The sequence below is a fragment of the Pteropus medius genome, unplaced genomic scaffold (genome assembly GCF_902729225.1).
Source record: "Pteropus medius unplaced genomic scaffold, Ma_sr-lr_union100, whole genome shotgun sequence".
In the NCBI taxonomy this organism is placed as follows: Eukaryota; Metazoa; Chordata; class Mammalia; order Chiroptera; family Pteropodidae; genus Pteropus; species Pteropus medius.
In genome coordinates this window covers 4505469-4527130 of record NW_024346062.1, presented here as the reverse complement: position 1 = coordinate 4527130, position 21662 = coordinate 4505469, and the positions used below count along the sequence as shown (strand labels likewise).

The 21662-nt window shown below is 33.3% G+C and overlaps 1 protein-coding gene across 4 annotated transcripts in view; it reads right to left on the bottom strand.

The window, feature by feature from the left end:
* Positions 1 to 2620: 2620 nt before the first annotated feature.
* The window catches only part of XRCC4 (X-ray repair cross complementing 4), a 217539-nt gene continuing 198497 nt past the window's right edge, over positions 2621 to 21662 (bottom strand). For all 4 annotated transcript variants that reach the window (XM_039875002.1, XM_039875005.1, XM_039875003.1 and 1 more), the window contains one exon: positions 2621 to 4127. In XM_039875002.1, coding sequence (XP_039730936.1) covers positions 4016 to 4127 — 112 coding nt within the window. In that variant the 3' untranslated portion in view covers positions 2621 to 4015. The remainder of the gene's footprint in view (positions 4128 to 21662) is intronic.

The window sequence follows — 21662 nt, the reverse complement described above, 5'->3', positions numbered from 1 at the left end:
TAGTGATCTGGGGCCCCAATCTTGACCCCCAATACTCCACTCTTTGAAAGCATGACCAACTTTCACTTACTAGAATATAAGCTCCACAGCAACACAGCACTTGTATTATTCACTGCCGCATCTAGTGCCCAGAAGAGAGACTGGCACAAATGCTTAACGAATCCTTGGTGAATGGATGGATTTATCCTTAAATTCTCTATATGGTCCAGTTCTGTGTTCTGTGCATAACTGATATGAAGATAAACATTTGTTGAATCAAATTTACTCAATAAGCTTGGCTCCAAAATCCAGGTCTAGTATTTTATGTATTTGAATGACAGGCGACTAAAAAAACTTTTTTCTGAAGTAGTTTCTTCACTCTTTAAAAATATGTAATAAAGAGATCTTTTCCTGAGATGGAACTTTTCTTTCATGAATTTCTCTAATGAAGCCTGAGCCATACCATCTGATGTCAGGTCCAAGAATTATAAATTTTCAGGGGAAAAAACCTTCGAAAATGCAATCACCTTGTTTTAGAAGTGAGTGCACGAAGGTCAAAAAAGCCATGCTGCATTGTAACTCGATTTCAGTGACTTCCATTTCAATGTTCTTCTGCGGCTATCTGTTTCAGAGTATAGACATTGGAAAATATGTAGAAAAATCATAAATCTGAACATCTTAACACCAAATCAATAGACATCTGTCTACAAAGTCAAGAAATACAAAACTGGATATAAAAGAGGAAACTATGCATTATAGGTTTATTATACTCTGTTTTAACCACCTGAATCAATCTGACACACAGCAGTGGTTGAAAAGATGCACTGCCCTGGAGAAATACAATAAAATTTTTGTAAATTATTGTATTATGAACTTTATAGATCTATTGTTATGATTATTTAGGAAACAGTTCCCGTATATCCCTTTCTCACCACTAGTGAGTTAATAGCAAAAATTGTTTTTTTTCTTTTTCTCTTCCACTTAAAACAAATCACACACACACACACACACTTGATTACTGATATTGATTAGTCATTTTTGGTCTATTCAGATGCGCTAACATTACTTTGAGATTCTAGTACTTTATGTACAAAATCCTCTTAGAAAGATCCAAGGTAAATCTTGGATTATATGAGGTTCATTATTATAGTAAAGTTCCTTTGTGGCTGAGTAGAATTTTATGTTTTATATTTTTATATTTCATATATTTATATTTACATTTAATTCAAAAATTTCCCTCTTAAATGGAAGCCACTAATCAAATAAAAATGTTGTAAAACTTCTATATAAAATATTTTCTTGTCCCATTGACTTGCTAAAATCTTATTTTTGTTATAAACAATAATGAGTAACTTCTGTTTTCTTTCTGTAGTCAAGCTTATGTTCATACATCTGTATGTGCAGTTGATCCTTGAAAAGTGCAGGTGTTAGGGGCGCAGAACCCTGTGTAACTAAAAATCCATGTATAACATTTGACTCCCCCAAAACTTAAGTTATACCTCAGAATCTACAGGGGACTAGTTCTCGGACCCCTAAGGATACCAAAATCTGAGAATGCTCCAATACTTAAAATGATGTAGAACATTGCATATAATTGGCCCTCCACATCTGCGAATTTCCAAGATGGATCGAAAACAGTACAGGTATTTATTGAAAAAAAAATCGTGTGTAAGTGGACCCGCTCAGTTCAAACTCCTGTGGTTCAAGAGTCAACCGTATGTATTATTTATAATTACCACAGAAGGTTCTTGAGCTTTCTGAACAATTATTTCTTTCTATCAAAACATCCCACTAAATTTTAATCTCTTAATGAGTTTCTTTTCAAAATGATTTAGTAACTTAAATGTTTGAGTGCCTGCTATGCAATAGACATACAATTATTCATCCAACAAACACTAAGCCTCTATGAATTTAGCCTTGTTCAAGGGACTAGGAAACAGAGAGATAAAGCAGATGGTCATCCTACGCTTGATGTGGTTTACTTTCTAAGATGTGAGGGATGGGGGAAGGCGAGAGAGATATGAAAAAAATAGTTCCAGATAGTAACACGCACAATGACAAAAACATTCCAATCAGACAGAGTGATTGCGAATGTAGACATCTTTAAAAACGATATTTTAAGGAAAGCACCTCTGTGGAGGTGATATTTGATTGTAGTTCTGAAAGATGAGAAGAAACCAACTGTATGAAATTGAGCGTTCCAGGGAATGAAACCAAAAATATAATGATTCTGAGATCTAGCCTACTTGAGAGACAGTAAGGGACAAAGAAAGTAAAGAGAAAGAAACAGGAAATCAGCAGAGAGAGAGGCAGGAACCAGATCAGATCAGACCTTGTAGGCTGTAGTAAGGTGTGTGGACTTTATTCAAAGGGTAACAGATTACTATTAGAGAGTTTTAATCCAGATAGTAAAATGATTTTACCTAAGATTTAAAAATTCAGTTTGTCTGGACTATAGAGGAGTAGGAGTTTATGAGGAAGACCAGTCAGGAAACAGATGTAGTAGACCAAAAAAAAAAATAATAATAAAAAAATTAAATAAAGTCCAAAGTTGTATTTTAAATTAAAAATAACAAATAACAGGATGTAGGAGAGAGGAGAGAAAAAACAAACACAGGGAGGATTTCTGTTTATTTGTCTGTTTTTAGCTCAAAGCAATTGAGTAGATGGTTGTACAATTTGTTGGATGGAGAAGACTTGAGAATAATCAAATCTCTGCTTTAGATGTGATAAAACATCTGAATAAAGGTATAACCAAATAAATGTACTCAGATGGATTTTTAAGAACCTCCTTTTCTGATAAGTTAATGATAAATTACATATATATATAGTCATATATATAGTCATATACATATATGACTACAGAAAGAGAACTATTGTAATATTCTAATTTTAGAGATATTGGCATACAGATGGTATTTAAAACCACAGATAACCTAGGGAGATAATATAGGTAATAAAAAGAAGGCTGAAGATTAAGGCCACGGCAGTCGAACATTTAACTGTTGGGTAAGACGAAGAACTCAGCCAAGAAGTCTAAAAAATGAGTGGCTGGAAAGAAAGAGAAATATAAACAGCACAAGTTTTTGTAAAAGTCAAGTGAATAAAATGTTTACTGAGGAGAAGTGACTGACTGTCAAATGTTGCTGAGAGGCTTAGTAAAATGAAGGTTGAGAATGGACCAATTTTTGAATTTAGCAACATGGTGGTCATTCTAAAATTTGGGTAGCATGGAGGGAATGGAAACCCAACTGGAGAGAAGGAAGATGAAATAAGAGGTTAGGAAGTAGAAACAGTGAATATTTTTAAAAAACTGTGCCAGTTGTCATTGAGGCGAATATGACATAAGTGAATATTACAAGGTTCTGATCTTGAAAGAGGGTCCTTGTGCAAGTAAAACAAATCTTTTATCAACAGTCTCTGAAAAACATGATTTTTTTAAACACAAAAGGGGGTTACTTTTACATTAGTAAGCACTTTATGAAGATCTGTTACTATAGTAAAGAAAGAGTTAAGCTAACTAACATTTTATTAAGAATACAAAGTCTTCAGTGCAGCAGCAATTGTATCATCAGATTTTCAGGTTGTTTGTATACAAACTAAAATTAGATTTCATATATCATTCCACAAGTTAAAATGCTCAGACATAATTGTTCAGAAAGTGACTATTCAAAAAAGAACTGTATACATTTTGTCATATTTCCCAAAATCTTCCTAGACAGGATGTTAGACAGCTACCACATATAATATGTGTGAACTGAATAAGATAAATGTGTTCTTTACAACAAAAAGTGAGATTTTATGTAATTACAGGCATGCTGAATGAATAGTTTAGAATAATGTATCACTGTCATCAAATCATATCTTCGTATACATGTGTAATCCATTTTGCATAATAGTTTCAACTCAGTGTGTATGTAATTAAATTGTAAGATGCAGTAATAGCTGCTGCTCAGTTGAAATTTTGCTTTTTCTAGTTGAAAGAAATGAATAGAAAACATAGTTTAGTGAACATCAAAGTACTTTTTTGAGACAGTTAAATCTCATCAAAGAGGTCTTCTGAACTACTGTTTTTTAGAGTTTCTAGAGACATGTTTTCAGCTGAACTGTGCTCCTCTTTCGACATCTCAGGTAGTGGAGGATCAAGCCTAGAGTAAAAAGAAAATGAAGATAATTTTATGTATTTAAAAAATTCCATATAGAGTAAGAGAAAATTAAGAGATACATAAGTGAAATAAAAGTTAAATCCTGTTTTAGAATTGGTTTTAGAGATTTATTTCCCTATGTTGAATTTAACATAAAGAGTGATGAAGGGAATTTCATTTCATTAATTGCTTTAGAATTAATCTGTCTCTATTCTGAGCTAATGAGAAGTCAAGGGCCTATAACAATACTCATGATTAAGGTGAAAAAATAAAATATTCTCTGTTCTGTAAGTACTTTTATGCCAAGGCAGAGATGGTTTCTCAAGCCATTTCTTCAATATTTCTATCCCAATTTACATTTCATTCGGCTCCCTTAAATTCTACCTATTAACATGCATTTTAATCTCTTAAAAGCAGAAACTTCTGATCACATGAATTTTCTTTAGTGGTCATTGGATTATAAGTGTGTATATACTAATAATGACTTTAACAGTTGTTGATGAAATATTGTTGGTCCACATTCATTTACTGAATCTACATATCCTCATTTAGTAACTAAATTTTATTCCATTTCAGTATTGTAGTTACGACATCAATGGAGTGACCTCTATATTTATGTAAATGTTCTTTTTGAGTCCTAGGATAAAAAGCATGGTCACTGATTGTTAACTGGTCTTAAAAACCAGTTTAAAAAAACTTAAAACGCTGGAGGGTAACAGAGCTCAATCAGAAGGACAGCTTAGAAACATATACCCTTGTATATAAACCTTGTCAGTGGTTCTTTATGAAACCTAAATAAAATATGCTTAATATTAACAATTAGAGGTAGTTTCAGGGGCAATTATGACTAGGTAGAGTCAACCCAGAAATACTCAGTCGTATTTCTAACTTTAAGGGCAGAAGAGTCATAGCAGCTTAGTATGGCTGAAAGAGAATGGGACTTGAAATCAGGGTATATAAATTGGAATCCAGGTCTATTTCTTAAAGCTATGTGGCTTTAGGAAAGTCGTTTAACCTAACTGAACTTCTGTTCTCTCACCTGGAAAACTAATATAATAATAACTGCCTCAGAGGTGGTCTAAAGATTAAATGAGGTGTTATAAATAAAAATGCTCATAAATTCCCACAAAACATTTGGAAACTATTATTATTAGCTGCTAATATTACATAAATTACAAAAGAGCTCCTGCTAATCACTTCTTTAATTTAAAAGAATAACCAATTAAAAATCCCCAAACATTGAGTACATTTAGATTATGAGTATTTCAAAAAGTCTGCACCCATACTTAGTTGCACAGATTATTAAAAATGAATCCACATAGGCGCCTCCTTGGCTTCATGACTGCATACAATTAACCATGGTTGGCTGCCACTAGACCTGGGATGTGTTCTTATCCTGAGCAAGCCAAGTTCAAACAATATTACCCTCATAAGAATGCCAAGGTGATAGGCATTAATGCATTGTCAAGATGACGAGTACTGCCCTCTGGGAGATTCAATGTTAAAATTAACAATAAAGACGAACATAATTACTATAACACATAATTAAATATCTAAAAATATATTCCATAGGAAGAGAAAATGATATAGTACAGAATAAAAGTATAATTATCACATGTATAAGTTTTCAATGTCAACTCAAAACACATTTTTCTCTGGCTCTGTCTTAAGAGTTGCTTTTTCTCCTAGCAAAACACAGAATTGATTTATTTCAATTAAAAAGACAGACATGGAAAAACCTCTACAATTTGTTCGTAGTTTGAACACCGTACAACCAGAACACAGAGATCAATTTAATTTTAAAAAATTAGCATAAGACAAAGAGACCGCTCTAAAGTGACAAGTCTGAAAGAAATAGATTACTGGTGCTCCATTTAAGATTCCCATCTCCTTCTGAAGTCACAAGTAGCTTAAGAAATAGATTTAGACTCTTTTGTTCTTAGTGCCTAGCATATAATAGGTGCTCAATAAAAGATATTTAATGAATGGAAATCATTGTTCTACAGCTTTCATATTCATGGTAAGTTAACAGAGTAAATGTAGAATTCTCCACGCAACCAAAAAAAATATTTAAAAAATGTTTAAGATTTTTTATAAATTCTGAAAAGCATAATGAAGAAAATAAAAATGTCCATCATCCTATTTTATATTATTTATATTTTCATATATTTTTGCAAAAATGGGATCATTCTACATATACATAATTTTTTAGCTTGATGTTTTCACTCTACAAAATGTTAGCAATGTCTCGGCATGTTGAAAAATATAGATATACATTCATTATTAATTTTAATTTGGTTGTACTAACCATTAAGGCAATAACTGCCCAGGTACACAAAGAGCTATGTACCTATACCCAGGAATTCCACTCTTAGCTACATACTTTAGAGAAACATTTGCCTGTATATGTTCAAATGTTCATAGGTGCATAGTTTGTAAAAGCAAAATAACTAAAAACTATCCAAATGTCTCGCGACAGGAAAATGGGCAAATAAGTAACAGAATTTTCACACAATGGACTACGCTTTTGATACAGCAGCACAAATGTGTGAATCGCAAAGACACTGTTAAAAAAAGAGCAAGGCACACAAAATACACGCAATATGATTTTACTTATTTAAAGTTTGAAAACATGTAAAGTTTCAATATTAGTCGTTGAACACTGGGATATGTATGAGTTTATGCGTGCTTGTGTCAGTGTATCTGAGTATCTGGATCTTATTTGCTCTTCTGTGACAATGTTCTCAGATTTCTGGGTTTTGTAGCTTTGGCTATTGTGAAGATAGTGATAGAGAAGAGGGGCAGGTTTAGTAGAGTATAGTACAGTATAGTATAGCATAGTACAGTATAATACAGTACAGTATAGTATGGTATGGTATGGAATGGTATAAAGGCATACTATATTATAAAGTATAGTGTAGTCTAGTATAAAGGGTTCTATTTTAGACATAGTAGGTAAGTTTGAAGTGACTGCAGGATAACTAAATGAAGACGGATGTTGAATAGATAAATAACTATACAGGTGTAGAGCTCAGGAAAGATGATTGGACTACATGTACAGAGACAGCAGTCACTGCCATATCCCTGGTCACTAAACACAAATGAGTAAACTGAAGAGATCACCCAGAGAGAGCCTACCAGAAAAAAAAGTTTAGTATGGAATCCTGGAGAATGTTAAAATTGCAGGGACAGAGAGTGAGAGAAATGAGTGAAAAGAGACTCAAGAGGAATGACTGAAGAGACCAAGTTTACTTTGTGTGCCCACAGTGAGTGCTGTTTCCATTTGCTGCCCAAATGCTGGCTTTCTATACAACTTTGACTGCTGGCTCTGTTAACACACGTTACATAAATTATTTTCACCCACTATGAATTATCTGGAGTTGAAAAGAACAGCTTGGAAGGATGCTGCTATGCTTGTGATTTATTACAGGGAGGAAGAACAGCAATGTTTTCTTGTGTAAAGAAGAAATCTTAAACTCTTGGACTATAGCAGCCACGGTAAAAATCTAGCAAAATGGTCAGGCCCAGCCTGGCAATCAAAGCAGGGTATTTGGAAGCAGCTGTTTCTCTCACATATATAATAAGTATATATGGCTTTTGCTTTATTAACAACTTTCCTAGTATTTACCTACCTCATCTCTGACTTTCTCCTGGGATTGGGATAAAGGTCAGATGTGCAGCCAGAGATAAAGATGAGTGGTGAGGTAAGGGCAATGTATTGGGAGAGAATCAGATCTGAGCATTGGCTGGGACATACATTATCTGCTAATAATAAAAGCCAAATATCTAATGGTTTGTTTTTTAGGATGTGAAAAATCAAACCTTCATAAAAATGACCATACAAATAGCCAAATCAAAGTATTAGGTACTTGCTACTATTAAATAACTAGACAGCTATCATACTGACCTTAATAGAGTTCCCATTATGGAATAAATTATGAAAACATCTTTTAAATAAAAAAAGTTTTAAATAATGTGCTAAAAGATTTGATGTCACCAAAGTTGCCACTGTATTTTCAATTCAAATTTTAGTATTTTAAAAAATATTTGAATTTAGAATAAATGAGAAAAGTATACAAATTTCTAGTTGACCTCATAAAAATCCAGAGCATCTCCTAAATAAGCAGTCTGAAGTCATCAGGATTCATTAAAACAAGTGTTGAACACTGTCTGGAATCTAGTAGGCCTAGGCAACATTTCATTGAACTGAAAGAAGAGAGGTTGAAACTTTGTTTGTGGCAACTATAGTGGCAAATAAAAGAAATTGCATTAGTTATTTTCAATTAAGTTTCTAAAATGTCTTTTCCTAATAAATATTACTTTGCTGTTCAAATTTATCAAGAGCAAGAAGACAATGGAAATATGGTTTTGAAATAAATAATTTTGAATGAAACAAAGAAAGGAGAATTATGAAGAGTGAATACACTTAATGCTAAAATGCACTTCTATGCTTTATAGGTACTGGAAAAGAATGATAATTCTAAAATTTCCCTGTTATATATATTACATATACATATGATATATGTATAATATATATTATGGATTTGAAAATAACGTTCTCTAGTTCTATATAATTGAACATTTAGAGTCACAACTATTAAGATAAATATGTCCATAATCCACAAGGATGTCAACATTTCTACAGGAATTTCATAATAATAAACTGGCAGATTTTGTCTCTCTTACTATACTTTATTCAGAAAAATAATATTACTCTGATAATTCATTAGATGATCAATATCAAAGTCCATATATGCTTTTAAAAAAATCAATACCTGAAAAAAACCTTTATTAAATCCCACTTCCTCCTGCATTTCTTACAAGTTTCAAATTGGTATACACGACATCTGCTATTGTTGATCTATGCCTAGTAAAGTAAAAATCTGTCATTTTGGTAGAAAATGATTCTCCACAACTCTAATTTCAAGAGAGACCATTGCTTATTGTTGCTTGGTGCACTACAAATGCACTACCCTAGAAGATTCTCAGACTGCTTTATTTGACCTTGCACATAAATGTTCCAATGATTGCATGCACTAATTAATGAAAAAAAAAATTGAATAAAAGAGGTACAAAGTATTTAAAAGGGCTTGATAAAGTTAAGCCACGTGCCCAAAGCCACATAGCCAACAAACATGAAAGTGAGCAGGCAGGCAAGTCGACAATGGAGCCAGGACATTAGCCTAGGTATCCCTCACTTCACAACCCATACCCCTTGTGCTACGGTGGTATTTGAAGGTCATTAATTCTTATTTCTACTCCAGAGGGAGGCAGCTTTGAGTTGTGCAGTGTGTCTCAAAAAGTAGTTCCATGAGATACTCTAAAAAATAAATCTGAGGTTCAAAATCTTTGGGAAATATTTATTTTTCTCCACTAAATTCTGTTTCACATGGCTATTATACACTAAAAGCTATGGAAGTTCTATAAATAAATTTGTTAAATTTTTAGGTAAAACAAAAAGCAAGGTGCAGAAGGGTGTATGTAGAAAATGTATATAGGTGTATGTATATGTATGTGTTTATATGTAAACAGAATAGCTCTGGAAGGATTCACAAGAAGCTAGCAATGGCCTAGTCTAGAGAGAGGGACTTGGGCTGAAGGACAAGGATACTTTTTGTTGGCTATTCTTTTAAACTGTTGAGATTTTTTAAAAAGCCTATACACCGATCACATCTTTTAAAAGTCCTTTAAGAAAAAAAAGATGCTTATTTAACCTGGTTTTTACAAATGAATTTGCATCCAAAGCCTCTTTTTTCACTATCTCTCATCTATTAACATCCCAAGAAACCAATGTTCTCTGGAACAGGCTGTGTTACTTTTTTCCCTATGAATATAACATTTACTAGCCTGAACCCCAAAACGCACTGGTGTAATGAAGAAAAATGAGAACACAGAAAAAAGAAGATAGACCTCTACTTTTGGCTACCAAGAGGAGTGGAAGAAATATGGGCAGAAAAAATACCCAGGCATGGAGTTTAGTGATTTCTAATGAACCGGGGACCAGGAGTGATAGTTTTCACCACAGGATGGAACAGCTGTTTTAGTTTCCTGCTGCTGCTGTAACAAATTACCATAATGTAGTGGCTTAAAACAACACATATTCATTGTCTTAGAGTTCTGGAAGTTGGCAGTCCGACCCAGATCTCACTGGGCTAAAATTAAGATGTTGGCAGAGCTATGTTCCTCTCTGGAGGCTCTAGTGAAGGATCTATTTCTTTGCTTTTTCCAGCTTCCAGAGGCTACCCCCTTCCTCCATCTTCAAGCCAGCAATAGTAGGTGGACTCCTCACATCACTCTGACCTTGCGTCCTTCCTCACATCTCTTTCTCTAACTTTCCTGCTTCTCTTCCACTTAAGGGCCTTTGTGATACACTGGACCAACCTGGATAATTCAGGATAATTTAGCAACTTTTAAGGTCAGCTGATTAGCAACCTCAATCCATCTACAACCTTAACTTCCCTTTGCCATATGGTTTAACTGAGGCCATAGTCTCAGTTTTTAGGAATAAAGAAATGGACTTCTTTGGATGGGGGGCTTCATTCTGCCCGCAACTCCAGTCTTGGTTAGGGCTCAACTGTCATTCTGTCTATCAGTTTAAATATATTTCAGGATATCTGACTAAAGAAACAGGTTGAGTAAGACCAGAATATGAAAGGCCCAGAGCTAAAAGAAACCCTCAAACTGGCTGGAGGAGGCATTTGCAAGGTCTGTGCAATATGATCTAAAGCTCAAATGAACCCACACTGGGTCTTGTTATCTAGAGAGGAACTGAACCAGAATCATCGAGACAGGCTGGTAATGACTATTATCCATCACCTACTCATCCGTTACTTATTGAGTCTTTACCATGGGTCAGAGACTGTGCTAGATGCCTGGGATACAAAGGTAGGCAAACAAACAATCCACAGCAGAAGAGAGCTGCTGAGCTCCCCTGATATATACTTCCAGCAGCTCTGGTCTTAGGGATAACAAAACAGAGTGCTGTGTTTCACACAAGAGTTCTAAAGATTAAGGCTGTTAAAGAATCACAGATAGTGCCACCTTCTTGGGCGTTACCTATGATGTTAGTCACACAGGGTCAAAAGCTTAGAAGGGCTTCATTCCTGGTTTAATGTTCTGCTATCACTACCTTGAAATTCTTAATAATTTTGAACCAAAGGGTTCTGCATTTTCATTTTGCACTGGGCCTCTAAATTATTGTGGTCTGTCCTGACCAGTCTGTTCTGGTCACACTGAGTGACCTCAGTACACTAGACTCAAACTGAACCTAACCAAGTGCTTAGACTTATTCTGGACCAATAAATGGAACTTTAATTACGCATGGATGTATGGACTCATTCTGTCCTATTCAAAATCTAGTTTTGATCCTTAATTAACATAACCACAAGTAAATCTTTCTAACTCTTAAAAAACACCTACTTTTTCTTTTCAGGGAAATACTTGGTGAATTTTTTCACTGGCAATCTTTTTTTTTTTCTTTTTGGCCTGCAAATAAATAAATAAAAGTTATTTTCCTGGCAAATAAATAATCTGCTTTGTTAGGCTTTTCCTTATACCTCTCCTCCTCTGTTTTCTTTTCAAAGCTTCACTGTCTTTTGTTTTATAGTAAGAAAATTCAGTTTCTACTTTAATTTACAGCCTTTCCCATTACTTTAGTCCTTGCTAGTGAACTTTATTTTTAGTATTCTCAAAATTACTCAGTCTAACTAATTCCTCTGCTCATAGAGCAGCATACTTCTCATCAGTGCCATCCTGTGCTGTGGCCTGCCTATCTCTTTCCCTTTGAATTGCTGAATATCATTCTGTTCATGAAATGGGTGACAAAGGATGATTCTCCAGTCAGAATCTTTAAGGAAGACGGACTTTTTTAAAACATCACCAACATCATATAACTTCTATATAAAACGAGTATAATATAACATACATAAAATGTATAAGCTAAAATGATCATTTCTTCACAAAGCGTACTAACTCATCTTGGTATTCTGGGTGAAAGTAAAGAGAGCCACCGCTCAAATTCTGAGAGGTGTTCTGTCTGTATTAAGGAAATATATCAGAAAGGACCAGGGCACTGGAAGAAGGCAGATGGAAATAATCTACAAAATTCTGCAGGGTTTTATTCTGAATTAAAAAGATTAAACTTTTCAGTTGATTTAAAAATATAACCAAAGTGTAAAGCAAAACCAAGTTGTATAGGGAAGTAGAATGTTTTTAAAACAAATCACTGTATCTCACTGTGTAGATTACGTTGTAAAAGCCATGGAGAATGTAGTCTATATGCTCAGAATGACAGGAGAAAGACCTGTTTAACCTCTTGCCTTGAAAAAATTTATTACATGTATGGTATTATGATTCTAATAAAAGTTCGTGTCAGTACTAAACTTTCATTTATCACACTAAAACGCGAAGTAATCTCAAATGTTATTTAAAAGTCAGTCAACACAGAAAACTGTTGACTACAGCAGTATGTTATGTTTACATAACTATACTAAAGTGTCATATGCATTTTTTTCATTAAAATATCTTTATGATTACATAAATTACCAATTTTTTCATTATTTTTATACTAAACTAATTAATGTTTATTTTGGGGAAGCACGGTGAATACAACATATGGTTCCATTAGAGCATTGACTGATATGATTTGGTCTTATTTCTTTAAGTATCCTACCGCAATCAATGCCTTAAGTAAAATATAAAATAGAATTATTTAATCTTAATTCCCCAGAATTCACAGGGAAGGGAAGCTTTTACATGGCATTCAGGAGTATTGATAACAAGTTTAATGAATCAATATTTTATAAAGGCACTAGTTTGCTTTGACTCTAGGACGTAATTAAGCCTTGAACACACACATTCAATAAATAATCAATTAACAATTTAAACAACAATAGTTACCTAACTAATCTTATTTTGCTGTTATAAGAAAGCTGTATATCTCAGCCTCAATTGTTGGTCATCTGAACTATATAATTATTTACTTTGCTCCTTACCTTTTATATCCTTCTTCTTCATCTCATCTTCCTACTGCTGCTAAGTATCTGTCTACAACACAAGTCTGATCATTATGTTCTACACCTATAAGATTATAGTTGAAACTCCTTAGGCACAACCAAAAAAACAAAACAAAGTAAACAAAAAAAAACCCCTGCATCATTTCCAGCTTCATGTCTGCCTTTCTGGCTCTAACTATCCAATGCTCTTCCACACCAAACTTCTGGTCATGGACCAACACATCATTCTCCTTTATCACAATACTTTCCACATAGTTCCCTCAGCTTGAGGACTCTTTGTCTTGCTTTCTCTACTTAAGAGGCTGCTACTCATCATTAAAAGTCAAGTTCAGATGTCACTGATTTGGGAAAGCCTTCCATATTTGCCTATGCAGTGAAAATATTTACCTTCTATTCTCCATAGTTCATCCTAAATCAAATAGATCTTTGTTCCCATAACCACTGCAGAGTAACACGCCCTAAACTTAGTGGCACAAAACAGTGACTATTTAATTATGTTCATACTTTCTGTGAATCAAGAATTTGGATAGGGCATAGTTGGGATGGCTGTCTTTGTGACATGGTATCAGGGCCATATCTAGGAATACTGAAAAACAGCATGACACAATGGCTGGAAGCTGGAATCCTTTGAAAGCTCATTCACTTACATCTGGTGCTTGGGTTGGGCACCCTTGAAGACAAGGACTGGAGAGTCTTCAGTGGCTTAGCTTCCCTGCAACATGGTGGCCTAGGGTGGTTTTCTTACATAAAAGCTTAGGGCCCTGAGCACGAGGCGGCCTTTTCTGACCTATCCTCTGGAAATCATACAGTATCACTTCTCCTGCATTCTACTCATTACGAATGAGTCAAAAGCCCACTCAGATTCAAGCAGAGGAGACACAGAATCCACCTCTCACTGGAAGTAGCGACAACAGATTTCAAAAATCATAACCATAGACAGAAATTAAAACGTTGAACCAAGAAAATCTAACACTTGTTTGGGAACTGGGAAAGCTGTCATCTATAAATTCACATGCAGCCCCAAAAGACAACCATGAAAATTGAACAGGCTATAAACATGCATGGAAATATTCAGCTAGATTCTGCAGCCTGATCATAATTTCCCTTTAAATATATACATATATATATATATATCCTCCAAATTCTTCTCAAAATATTACTAGGCCACTATGGATGGGTAAACAGAGAAAATTTTAAATCTTAATTCTTTTAAACTGCCGTCCAGAGTTCATTCTTCTATTGCTTTCTGTAAAAATAGACCCATTTGTCATACTGTAAAAAAAAAAAAAGGAAAGATGTTTGATATTTCCCATTCTATCACTGGACACTTTTCTATAACTGAAAAATTTGAAAGTGATTTAGAAGCAATTAAAAATCCATTTGTAAGAATGTAAGTTTCGAGAAGGCAGGAGCCATGGTTATCTAAGTATATAGTTTAACCACCTACGGAAGATTTGATACTTAAGAATTACTGTTTTATAAAGTTTGTTTTTAAAACTCAAACTCAGAATACGTTTCTTAGAAATTTTATAAATAATAGTTTCTCAGATCATACCAGTAAAACTATTTAGCCTATTATATAAATAAACTGTTAGAAAGTAATAATCATGAGAATTAATAGTTGACACAATTATAAGACCTGTTTTTCTCTTTCTTTTCCTTCCTTCCTTCCTTCCTTCCTTCCTTCCTTCCTTCCTTCCTTCCTTCCTTCCTTCCTTCCTTCCTTCCTTCCTTCTTCCTCCTTCCTTCCCTTTCATTAATTCCTTCCTTTCTATTTTTTTTACAACTTTTTCACTTTATTTTTTTGTATTTTTTAAAATTCACTTGATGTAAATAATTTATATAACTTACAATTTTACATATTTGACCCCTTTTACCCCATCTACCTCCCTCCTCATCCCTCTCAAGAATTCCTTCCTTCAACCAATATTTTCTTAGTGTGAAGCACCATGCTAGCCTCTGAGATGAAGAATTAAAATATAACCCCAGACTGAAAATTTCATAGTCTAGTTGAGCAAAAATATATCTAAACAATTAAATATGCTGTGATAAAGTATGTACAAAGTATTGATTTATAACATTAAAAAATACTTTAAGTTCCAGATCTAGATGTTAGGAACATATCTTTCCTTATAAAGGCTTATTTGTATACATACAAATTAACATGTTACACAAAAAATGTTACTACAAATGGTTTACCACAAGGTAATTTCCCATAACTTTGAAGAGATACTTGGCCGTTAACAATTAAAAGTAATTCTTATTCAAATAGCAATAACTGTTTTCTTTCCTTAAGCAACTTTTCTCATAAAGAAAATGGAATTATTGCTGTATCAGATGAATGAATATTTAAGGAAAACATTTATTTATATTCATGATAATTTTATTAAAATAATAATAGACTCTATTATGTACTTGATAAACCCAATCCCAAATATCCAACATTTAGGTGGGGTATGGTTAAAGGCTATTTCCACATCTGAATGGCCCTTTTAGGTCCAAAATTCTAGTATTGTATTTTCGGGATAGAAGAGAATAGTGTAACTTTAAGATTTCATCCAAAGCTATGAAACTAAATTTTCTGTATTACCTCTTTTCCTTAACTTATTTTGAGTGTTGAATCATAAATAAATATTCCTTAGGGTGAAATAGTTACTGCTTGAAATGAACATTTGGTTAAAAGAAATAATGAATCTCCTCAATCATTTCTTAAGACAACTAAGGTTTCAAATACAGAAATTTAAAATTCTATATCAATCCAGTGGATGCAAGCAACAATAAAAATTATTTATTTTTTGGTATATTAACTAGTAAACATATATTAAAAAGACTTCAAAAACTTCAGAAAAATAGAAAAGAATAAAATAAAGATTATCCTCTGTCCATTTACCTGCTGTAATTTTAGTATATATCTTTTTTTGAATTCAATATTCAAAATTCTATTGAAAGTGTATTCGAAGTTGCTAATCTATCACCAAGAGTAATAGCTCTTTTCATTAAATGTTGTCTTTGCTCAAGGTACTGTGTTAAGCTCTTTATTCATGTAATTGTCACAGTTACCCTATGCCTTGTTACGTCTCTATTTTCTGGATGAGAAACTAAAAGTAGATATTTGAGTGACACCCAAGTTCTCACAATTTATAAATGGCCAAGGCAGGACTTAACCCAGTCCTGCTGTTCTCCTCTGGGCTCTTATCCAATGCCTCTTTCTCTTTTTTTCCTTTGCCTCAAATGTCTTTCTCTTCGTTATTACATTTCCAAATTCTACCTATCCTTGGAGGCTCAACTAAAATGCTACATCCCTCATCAAATTTGCCTTGAACTCTCAGACTCTTGAGATCTCATATTACACATCACTAGAGAATTATTCTAACATAAAGTAAACTAATTCTGCTCAAAACAACATTGTTTTATGTGTTAATTGGATAATTATAATATGCGAAATTGAGAGCAGGGCCATTTACAGCAAATATTTCTTAAAGTGCAAAAGGTGTTTAGAGTCAGATTATAAGCTCTGTTTTTCCTTAAAGTCATTAACATCACCATCTTGATTGGCAATACTTAGCAAGCATTTGAAAGTGAATTATGTTCTACTGGACATTGTAGGCATAAAACTGACATGGTCACTGCCCTCTTTGAGCTTACAATCTCAAACAGATGTCAAGGTATAAACAAACATAAAACGAGATAAAGGTGCATACATACATCTGTTTAAACAATTGAAATACATTGCATAAAATGATTACATTATATTCCAGTCACAGTGCAAGTGTCGTATGTGTGCATGTGTAGGAAACTGAAATGTTCATATTCTGGGTCCAGGTAAGAATTTTTCAAATGCAGGTTTTGTCTGTATAAGCAATAGTTCACATCTGTGCAACTGGAACTTTATTAGAGTACAGATGTCAATCACCACAGAATAACCACTGTACACATGTGAACCAGATGCTTTCATGTAAAATAACCCAGGGTGTTTTACAGATGAATCACTGAAAACATAATTACACATCAGTCCTAGCTTATTAGTAACAGGTCCACTTATGTGGAAGCCATATGGTACTATCCATTCTGAAGTAGTGGAAAATACAAAAATGGGTACTTTGAGATGTTCAAATATACACTCTTCTTTTGCTGCTCTGTTGTATTATCCTTGTGGCAGGGTAAGTGATGATTATATGTGTTCAGTCAAATGTCTTTGGAACAGATGTTTATTGCTACCTCTTATTAGTAAAGATTGTGCCAATAAAGTTTACATTATATCCTCTTTTTCAAAGAATTTTACTTCAACAGAAAATAAAATGTGTAGTGGCTACGCAACTCCTATATATCTAATTAGTGACTGTTAGGGTAAATATTCATTTACAATACCATACAATGTGAGTTCAGTCTTAAAAATGTTATGAATGTTATCTTTTGTATATTGTTTAAATATGCAATGGATTCACTACAGATCAACAGAGCCCATGTAAAAGCTGTTAGGAAGCATCTATGTTTTACGACATTGATTCTCTGAGCTCCAAGGGTCAGTAGTCTGTGTTTCATAAAGCTGTCTACCTATTTACATAATTGATTTGCTTGTTTTCTTCATGTGTTAGGGCACTGTCTGACAAATAGAAATGGGACTATAGTTAACAGCAAATCCTTTTAAGAGGAGTTTAATTTTCTGCTTCAAAGTGACTCTTCAAAGCAAAGAAACTCAGCATGCCCAAGTCTACTTCTATGAAACACTTTGGTTAGGAAACTACACCAGGAGGGCACACAGCATCAAAGGCGTCTAGAGTATAGTATTTGACTATCCCTGTTGTATTATAAGGCTGAAGTAGAGACACTTTATTCTCAGATAACCAAGAACTTTGAGACATAACACTGAACAGTATTTTAATTCTTTAGCCCCTGAATTTTCTTTTGTTTATTCAACTATATAGTCAAAAAATGTCCTGGCAGGTTGGTTTGCTATGTCTTCCCTTTTCTCTCAAGCCTTAAAATGTTTTCTTAAGAAGCCTCGGGGACACAATTAAATGTAAAAATACCCATGTCGAAGGGGTAACCGAAGGAAAACAAGAAGTTGAATAGCTGTTTGAAGAAATAATGATGGAAGACTTCTTTGACCTGGTACAGGAAATAGACATAAAACCCTGGGAAGCTCAGAGAGTCCTAAAAAACATGAACTCAAAAAGGCCCACACCAAGACACATCATAATTAAAATGCCAAAAGTTAAATTCAAAGAGAGAATCTTAAAAGAAGCAAGAGGAAAGCAGTTAGTTACCTACAAGGGAGCACCCCTAAGACTGGTAGCTGATTCCTCAAAAGAAACTATGCAGGACAGAAGGGCTTGACACAAAATATTCAACATGATGAAAACCCAGGATCTACAACCAAGAATAATTTATCCAGCAAAGCTATCATTTAGAGTTGAAGGACAGATAAAGAGCTTCCCAGACAAAAATAAACTATAGGAATTTATCATCACCACGCTAGTATTATAGGAAATGTTGGAGGAACTTCTTTAAGAAGAAAAATGTATCAAAAACAGGAATAAAGAATGGTAACAACTACATTCCTATCAATAAGTACCTTAAATGGAAAAGAATTAAGTGCTCCAACCAAAAGATAGAGTGGCTGAATGGATAAGAAAACAAGACTCCTACATATGCTGCCTACAAGAGACTCACTTCAGATTAAAAGACACACACAGACTAAAAGGAAGGGGATGGAAAAAGATATTGCCTTGATGGACCTAAAGGGTATTGCACGGAATGAAATAAGTCAGATAGAGAAAGACAAATATCACATGATTTCATGTACATGTGGAATCTAAAGAACAAAATAAACAACAACAACAAAAGCAGAAACAAACTCATAGATTCAGAGAATATTTTGAGGGTTACAAGATAGGATGGGGATCGGGGGAATGGTGTAAAAGGGCAAAGGGATTAAGAAGGATAAATGGATAGATACAAAATAGACATGGAGATATAAAGTGTAGCATAAGAAAAATAGTAATAAATATGTAAAGGGAAGAGGGGTACTAGATTTAGTGGGGTGACCACTTTGTGAATTATAGAAATCTCTAATCACTATGCTGTACAACTGAAATTAATATATTATTGTACACCAACTATAATTGAAAAAAAAAAAGCTCATTGAATTGTACAATGTAAATACAAGCAACTAATTGTCTATTATATTTCAATAAAGCTGGAAAAAAAAGAAAACCATAAAAAAATGTTTTCTTACCAGCATTAAAAGGGAAGACCAAAACCTGTTACCTTAAATCGCTCTTCAGTAGTTTCAATAATTTAAAAAGAGTTTTATGTAATATCTGATGTATATACACATAATATATAAATACATGTTATAAAATAAAGCATAATAATAAATCAAACTCCTGTATTGCTACTATCACTTAAGAATTCAAAATCACCAATATGGTTACATACAAAATGCTCTTTCTCCAACCTGCTCCCTTTGCCTCCATACAGAGGTATAATCCTATTCTATACTGTGTGTTAATTATTCCTTTGCCTTAAAAAGAAATGTTTTATTACATACATACATATTCCTAAATAGAATCTTATATAAAAGTGAGCTTTATGAAAATGGAATCATACTATGGGTAGCCTTCTGTGACTGGCTTCTTTCATTCAATGTTTTAAGTAACGATGAGTCATTTATGTCATTCATTTTCACTGCTGTATATGATTACATTGTGTGATTTTATATACATATATATTTATATATATTGTTAACAAAAGTGATGGTGTTATATTCTTATACAAAATTTTTAGTACTACAATTTCTCTTTGGTAATATGCCCAGGATCTGAATTTCTAAGTTATACTGTATGTGAATAATTACTCTTTTTTTCTTTCTTTTTCTTTTTCTTTTATTTATTTATTTTATTTACAAAATAATGCCATATTGTTTTTCAATGTGTTCAAACAAATTATCCCTCCCATTAGCAGTGCTTAAGAGTTAATCAATTCCTCTCTAACATTTGATACTCTTGGAAATTTAAATTTTTGCTAAAATGATGTTAAATAGTATCTCTCTGCAGCATTTTAAAAAATTCTTATTTTTTTAGGTTGAAAGAAAAGTTGAAGGAACAATATTACTTGAAAATAAGTTGCCGATATGATACCCTTGTTACCTCATTACTTTAGTATTTGGTGAACATAACTGTCTTTACAAACATCTCCTACTTAACCACAATACAATCGTCAAAATCAGAAAATTAACACTGACATATTACTGCCATCTAATCTTCAGCCTCCATTCAGTTTACAACAGACTCAATAATAGTCTTTCTAAGAAAAGAATCCAGTTCAAAATCACTTACCACATGTGCAGTCACATATCTTTAGTTTGTTTGTTTTTTTTTTTTCCCTCAATTCCTCAGCCATTCCTTGGGCATTTCTGATGATTACTGGCCAGTTATAATTTAGAATGTACTTAATTTGAGTTCGTCTGATATTTCCTCATGGTTTGATTAAAGTTATGTACTTTTGGTAGGACTATCATAGAAGTACTGCTGTGTTCTTATTGCATCTGATCAGGTGGTAGATGATTTCAATTTGTACCATTACTGATGCTGTTTACTTTGATCACAGGATAGTATCTGCCATGCTTTTCTACTACAAAGTTTCTTTTTCTCTCTTGTAATTAATAACTGTTTTCTGGAGAATTAATGAAGCTGACCATCTTTCATATATTTAAAAGCTATTTGTGTATTTCTTCTCTGAAATGACTGCTTAAGTCTTTGGCCCATTTTTCTACTGGGTTGCTAGTCTTGTACTTTATTGACTTAGGAGGAGAACACAAATTCTTTGACAGTTATATAGGTTGCAAATATTTTGTCTCAGTATGTAGGTTGTCATTTTCTTTATGATGTCTTTTGATGAGCTCTTTATTTTAATGTGGTCAAATTTATACATCTTTTCTTCGATGAGTTGCACTTTTTCAGCCTTATTTAAGAAACTTTTCTTCAAAACCTTAAAAATATTCTCCTGTATTTTCTTCTAATTTTTTGAAACTATTGCCCTTTAAATTTACACTTTGTATTCATTTGAAATTTATTTTCATGTAGGGGTAAGGAGAAGATCAAATGTCATTATTTTTCAAAGAGAAAACCAATTGTCCTAGTATATAGTTGATCCTTTTCCTAGTGAACTATATTGCCACTTTTGTTATGTACAAAATGTGCAATATAAACATGGTTCTATTATGAGACCCTCTATTTAGTTTACCTAGTTGTCTATGTCGCTGTCGATACCATACTTTACTAATTACTATTCCTCTATAACAAGTCATAATATTTGGTGGAAAAAGTTCCACCACTTTATTCTTTTTTAGGACTACAGTGGCTAGTTTTAGCCTTTCGTTCTTCTACATATATTTCAGAACAACTTGCCAAAGTCTTGTTGAGATTTTGATTACATATGGAGTGTATCTACAAATAAATTTGAAAGAACTGAAATTTTTATGATACTGAATCTTCCGATCTTTTATATTTTAAATGCATTT